The sequence below is a fragment of the Nicotiana tabacum genome, chromosome 3, assembly GCF_000715075.1.
Source record: "Nicotiana tabacum cultivar K326 chromosome 3, ASM71507v2, whole genome shotgun sequence".
Classification (NCBI taxonomy): Eukaryota; Viridiplantae; Streptophyta; class Magnoliopsida; order Solanales; family Solanaceae; genus Nicotiana; species Nicotiana tabacum.
Window position 1 is genome coordinate 89,611,363 of NC_134082.1, and position 6,900 is coordinate 89,618,262.

General features: G+C 35.6%; 1 protein-coding gene across 1 annotated transcript; it reads right to left on the reverse strand.

Moving 5' to 3' along the window:
* Nucleotides 1–1,413: 1,413 nt before the first annotated feature.
* Nucleotides 1,414–2,490, reverse strand: LOC142176618 (uncharacterized). The gene is made up of 4 exons (XM_075244652.1): nt 2,473–2,490; nt 1,880–2,258; nt 1,598–1,828; nt 1,414–1,556 (listed from the first exon to the last, which is right to left on the reverse strand). Exons 1-4 carry the CDS (start codon nt 2,488–2,490, stop codon nt 1,414–1,416), a joined length of 771 nt encoding a protein of 256 aa, XP_075100753.1.
* Nucleotides 2,491–6,900: the final 4,410 nt, after the last annotated feature.

Genomic DNA, 6,900 nt, shown 5'->3' on the forward strand with positions numbered 1-6,900 from the left:
CATTTTGTCGATGTAGAGATGCTCCTGAACTAGTAATTTCATGGAGCACAGACAATCCTGGTCGTCGATTCTACGGCTGTAAAAATTATGAAGTAACCTTAGATTGTTATAATTGTTATTTCAAGATTTTATAAGCTTCAGCTCAAATTGTTTATAGATTTGCAGAAAGATAAGAAAACTGGTTGTAAGTATTTCGCATGGTTTGATCCCCCGACTCATGAACACTTGAAGCCAGTGATTTTGGGTCTGCTTAAGAAGAAGAATCAGCTTGAAGGGCATTTGCAAGAATCCAGAAAACAGAGGAACTGGAGGAGAACTTTTTTTTTCTGATTTTAGAATTAATCTTCATTAAGCCCATTGTATTTGGTAGTTCTCAACACTGCTATATAGTGTAATGATATTCCCATGTATTAGGTCTTCATGTATTTGGCTCATTGAAGTTGTTGTCTATGAGGGTCACTCCCTATTTTATTAGAAATGTATTCAAGCTCTTGTGTTATATTCCTATTTAGGTAATTGAAGATTGTTAGTATTGTCTTGTGTCATGTTCTTATTTAGCTTTGGTAACCAAACATGGCTAATGCAGATTTTGTGTAACCAAAGGAAGCAGTATAAAAAGAAGACCTAAATATACTTCATTCCACAAAATAGGTGCTCATTAGTAGACACCAAAACTAATTAGCAACACTTTACAAAATATAGCACTTGGTTGACCATAGCAACACTTTACAAAACATAGCACTTTACTTGGTTGTCCGTAGCAACACTTTACAAAACATAACACAATGTTATCCATAGCAATACTTAACAAACCATAAAGCTTAAGCAACAACCAAAGTCTTGTGTTTGTGATGCTGCATTTCTTTGAAGTTGTCTTTGGCTTATGGCTTTTTTGCCCATCCACCTCAAACCGGCACTTCTTGGTTGGTAAGCACATTCCTCTGTTGAAGCTGTAGATCTCTTAGTCTTAGTTTCGGTGCTAATGACCCTTGGATTTTGTCCTCCACTCTGCCAAAGTAAAGTATACTTAGTTACAACATTACATTCAATAGAAGGAAGATACACTAATTATACCTTTAGTTAGTTCACTTACAGTAAAAGAAGTGAACCCATTCCTTGCTTGAAACAACCCAAAACCACTGCCTCTACCTCTTCCAACCCCTCTACCTTTTGCAGAAACACCTCTGCCTCTTGCTGATTGTGAACTAGATGATGTAGTAGTACTAGTTCCTCTTCCTCTTCCTCTTCCTCTACCATTTCCTGCAGTAGCATTTCCAACAATGGCATTTCCAGTAGTGGCATTTTCAGCAGTGGCATTTCCAGCAGTGGCATTTCCAGCAGCAGATTTTTTACTGGGGCATCCCCTTTTGTTGTGTCCACACACACCACAAAGGGAACAAGTCATATCCATACCTATCCTTGAAATCTTGCCAAATTTTGGATGTTCAGTTTCTTCTCTTTTCCTATTTTTTTTGGTCTTCCAGGCATGTTTCTAATAGGGGGAGGTTCAATAGGGGGTGGCCTGAAGATGGCCATTGTTTCATACATGGCACAGGCTGGATAAAGGTTGAATAAACCTTCAAGTAAGTGGACTTACGATACCAATGTGCAATGTGGTGAATAGGTTCCATGTCCTTGAAATGCATGCTAGCAATTGCATGACAACAAGGGATACCCTTTAACTGCCAGGCTCTGCAACTACAGGTCATATTCACTAAGGATACCACATGCTTGTATTTAGGATCTTCAATCTCATAGCATGTTTCACCATTCCATCTTGGAGTACACTTCATAGACTTAGCTACATTATCCTGGTAAATCTTAATTGCTATTAGGGAGATATCACATATCTATGTCTCACAGAACTCTCTCATCTTACCTATCCTAATCATCAGCTTAATTCTGATTTCCTCTAACATTGTGATGATTGTCTTGTGTCTTTCAGCCAAAATCCAGGAATTGAAAGTCTCACACATATTGTTGTCAATTACATCACACTTTCTATCACAGTTGAAATAAGCTCTGCACCAGGTTTCTTTTCTATAGTGGAGTAAACTTTCACATATGTCATCCCCAAGCTTGTCTAGCATATCAAGTTGGTCATTCAATTCTGCAATACTAGAAACCCTTGCACATCTCCAGAAAGTATTTCTCCTCTCCAATCCTCTCCACTCTTTTGACAAATTTGCAAGGATGTTCCTAGCACACATCATGTGTTCACACTCAGGCAACAAGTCTCTTACATCATTAATTAAACCCTGCAGCATTCACTCAAACAGAACAATATTTACTTTCCGGAGAATAATAAAAACAGAACAAGTTTCTTGCAGATCAATAAAATAGAACAATAAAAATAGAACAACTGAAGCAGAACTGAACAATAGTTAATGAAGGAGAACAGAAAACTAGTTAATGAAGGAGAACATAACACTATTTAATGAAGGAGAACATAAACTGAAGGAAAATAGTTACCTTCTGCATATCAGACATCATTGTAAGGTCTCTTCCATCTTCTAAGCTCAAATCTTCACTCAACATTTCAGAAACCAAGTCCAGTTGAATGTGTTCTCCACCTCTACAACTACCCATGCAATTGGAAACATCTGATTGTTTCCATCTTTGGAGACAGCTACAAGAAGTTGTCCCTTGCAAACTCCTTTCAAGAAACATCCATCAAGGCCAATAATTCTTCTGCATCCTTCCAGCCAGCCCTTTTTCATGGCATGTAAACAAACATAGATTTTAGAGAATACCAGTTTTCCATCACCTTGATCTTCTGCTTTCACCACACATGTACTCCCAGGATTGGTCTGCAAAATCATATCTCTATAGTCATAGAGTCTTTTGAACTCTTGATGCACATCACCAATGATTTCTTTCAATATCTTAACTCTAGCCCTATGGGCAGTTGATCTCCCTACATAGAGGTCTAGTTCTTGCTTTATTAATTTTCTCAACTCCCAAACCTTCATACCTGGTTGTGACATAATTTTGCTCTTGTATTTTTTTGCAAGATATCTTGAATTACACAACTTGTTCTTGTTGGTTGTATAACACTTGTGCTCTGGATTATATCTTTTCACCTTAAATTATTGGAACTGCCATCTTTACTAGCTGCTAGAAGTCATCCACATTTAGGTACCATACATATAACCCTCACCCTAAGTGGCTCATTTATGTACTTCTCAATCTACACTTTTTTTTGAATTGCATATTTGGTGACTGCTTTCCTAAATTGATCAACACTTTCAAATATCAATCCTAACTCCCAAGTGATTTTCTTGGCAGTAGGATCAAAGATCAATCTCTTCTTTTTCTTTTTTTCCTCCATTTTCTTCTTATGTTCTTCACCATCTTCACCTTCCACATCTGATGCAAAGCTTTCAGCATCTGAAGAACCAAATTATGGCTCATCAGTCCCAACTAGACCTTCATACCTATTTTGCTTACTACCTGTACGCAGCACATCAAACTCAATGTCTACACCTGCTTTATCTATGTTTATATCACCCATCCCTTTAGTCTTTTCACTTCTTTTTCTCTTGCTTCTCTTCACCTTCTCTCTACCTTCACCCAACTCCTCATGGATATCAGATTGGAGGTCATTCTCATCAGGAACATTTAAGTGAACATCATCAGAACTATCAGAAGTCCAGTCTATGTCTACTTCTTCTTCATTCCCAGCATCATCAGAAGCAGCATCATCAGAAGTAGAAGAGTTGTAAGCAGCATCATCAGAAGCACTTCCATCATCAAAAGCATTTCCATCATTAGAAGGATTTCCATCAGAAGCAGCAGAACTGTCTGAAGTGTAGTGTATGTCATCAGCATCTTCATCATCTACCTCTTCAACCTCTTGGACCTCTATAGGCCTTTTTCCAGAAGCCTTACTGCAACTCACACTTTCCCCATTTTCAACAAGGTCATGTACTGATAAAGGGACAATATGAGCCACATATATTTCTAGTGTATCCCCATCCTCTAACTGATTGCGAATGTCTAAAATATCCTTATCAGTCAATACATTTATCAGATTGTCAATCCTATCCATCGGGCATATATACAGCTCAGCCACCCATCTCCCTAATGTAATCCATAAGCTCAAAGAAGGAAATCCTATCTACATCCACGTCTAAAGTCAAGGTTTGACTGCCCCCACATATCTACTAAAATGACCAATAATTAACTCACCCCCGTGATACCACTTTAAAGTAACAATTTTAAAAGACATTGTTCTTGAAAGAAGCAGACAACAGGTTTCAATTTTACATGCAAACAAATAATAAAGAAATCAAAATGGACAATAAAGAAAGATATAACAGAATAAAGAAAGAAAAAGACAACACAAGCTCAAAAGACAAAGGTTTCAATAGACAATGACAAGAGATTCCTCATAAAGATGTCTTAAACCCTAAAAATACTCCTGACGAAATACTCAAATAAACCCTAACTATTTCGACCCACCCATCTAAATCAAAACGGTTGAACAACCTAAAATGAGAATACTAACCTGAAAATGAAGAATGTAACAGCAATAAAGAGCAGATGTGTTCTCGTCGGATTCGCTTCAAAGGATAGGGCTGAAGAACAGGGATTTGAAAATGGAATTATGTTTGTTAATATGGTCGCATAGTTGTTTTTAATTAACAGGGTCAGATCTTTTTTGGGTCGGAATTAAGAAAAGGGTCAGTTTGTCCATTTTAATTAAAGAATCGTTTATTTTTTATTTTAAATAAGTGCGTGTATACACAACATTGAATATTAACGGAGCTGGTCAAAAGTAGTATGTAACTGATACACATTTGAAAGGTTTGGTGTGTAAACTTATACTCATGATCAACAGGTGTGTAACAGGGATTTGAGTGTAAGTTGGATGGGTAAACTATGTATTTCGCATTCTTTGTAAAACTTTTTAAAATTTATGTATCATTGACATACCACTGGTACATATATACCTTTGCATTCATCCCACGAACCTTTAATATGTTTCTACAGCCCAAAACCACGAACTGGTACATGATGATATAGTATTTTGCACTCAATAATATATACTATATGAATTATTACGACTGACAGAGTACTGAAGCAGATCTACATAAATAATGGATCAAAGTAGAGTTTCAATTTATCTCAAATATTGGTTCTTGTATCTTTGTTATTAAAATCTTCTTCTTTTTGGATATAATCTAAACGTTGAATGTTCTAGTGTTCTTTTATTAGTTTATGCAGAGGAAGATATTGGGTGGAGTCACTAAAGTTCTTTTACGTTTAAGAGGGTTATTTTTTTTAGTATTTTCTTTTGAAAACTGTTTCATATATAATACGTGTTTGACTCCTTTTGATAAATAGAATCAGTAAAATGTTGCTTAAAGTGATTAAACCATTTTTTAACTAAGGAATTTTAAATTATAAAAAAAATATAAAGGAATTTAGACTTTTATACTTAGAAAAAGTTACCTGACAGTTAGAAGAAGGACAATAAATTTTTGGATAAAAAACTTAGTACGTATATAATTTTAGGTACAAATTACACATTTACACATATTATCGATAGTTTTATCTTTTAGGTAATTTGACAATATAATTTTTTTGAAAAATACTTACTAGTGTATAGAAATTAAAGTCTTGTTACTCCGTATATAGTATCTAGGTGGTCTAAACATGTAGACAGACTTTGTCAAGGTTCAAAATCAGGACTTGAAACTAATGAACTCATGTGACAAACAACCTATGATCACAGGGATCAGGAAAGATTTGATTTTGAAATCTAAGTATGGTTATACCCTTTTTCTATCATTTAAAAATGCACTGCAGGTACCAAGCCACCACTAGCCAAACTAAATAAATTCCAGAGTAACTAGGATTGGATCTAATAGTTTACCTGGAATACCCACTTATTATTCCTGTATTTCTCATGGAGCATCAGATTCTTGATCTTCCACAAGTTTCAGCTTGTTCATGATGGATCTGCTTTCGGTCCAATTGGCAAATAAGAAAGCCCACTACTCAGAAGAAAACGTTAATAGGTTTGCTGCAGCAGCCTATTGTACAAGGAAGAATTCAGGATTTAAACTTTATAGATTTTAGTTCGAGATTCTAGCATGACTTATTTGATTTATTGGATTCGAAATTAATTATTTATACTTATTTAATGAACTTTGTAATAGATATGTAGGGTGCGAGTCAAAGTTGTTGGATGCGTCCGAACCCATACCTGACCCTCTACTTCTGCCCCTGATTGTTTACGTAGCAAGTAATACTAATTACCCAGATTTTGCCTTATCAATATTATATAATTTAATCTGCTACCGTTCTGTCTCGTTATCAAATGTATGTAGTTACGAGATCATGCCAAAATGAAAAAAAGAAAAAAGGTTCAGTCTTAAAATACCCGTAGAAATCTGCCAATAACCATGCTGAACTCAACTGGTTGCACCTTAATCTACAGCCACGATAAGGATGCTATTATTAAGCTATGAAAAGTACAACTAACTTATAACGAATAGCGAGCTCATTCTATGTTAAAACGGGCAGCATATCCCCTAATTTTTTTATATTTCCCACGTCATCTATTACAGCAACAACCAATAGTTATATGGAACACAACCAGCACAATACCATGTCGAGCAGCAAGCTCAATTCATGTCTAATAACACTATATTTTGAACTCTTTCCCTCTTATTTATATTCAGTAAATGTTGATAATAACAACACAATATACTCAAGCTATTCCATAAATTTTTCAGCCATAAAACGTTGTAGAACACCTCCCAAACAGTTCAACAATCAATGGCATTACTAACAAGCCTTTCGATCAATATCTCACAAGTTCTAGCTTCAACGACTTAGCCGTAACTTGGATTAACTCAAATACATGTAGAGTTCCTTACCTTCAAACAG

Coding starts and splice junctions, on each gene's coding strand:
- LOC142176618 (XM_075244652.1), bottom strand. Junction 1,829..1,879: donor TAAGCTGATGATTAGGATAG/GTAAGATGAGAG, acceptor TCTCCCTAATAG/CAATTAAGATTTACCAGGAT. Junction 1,557..1,597: donor CCACATTGCACATTGGTATC/GTAAGTCCACTT, acceptor ACCTTTATCCAG/CCTGTGCCATGTATGAAACA.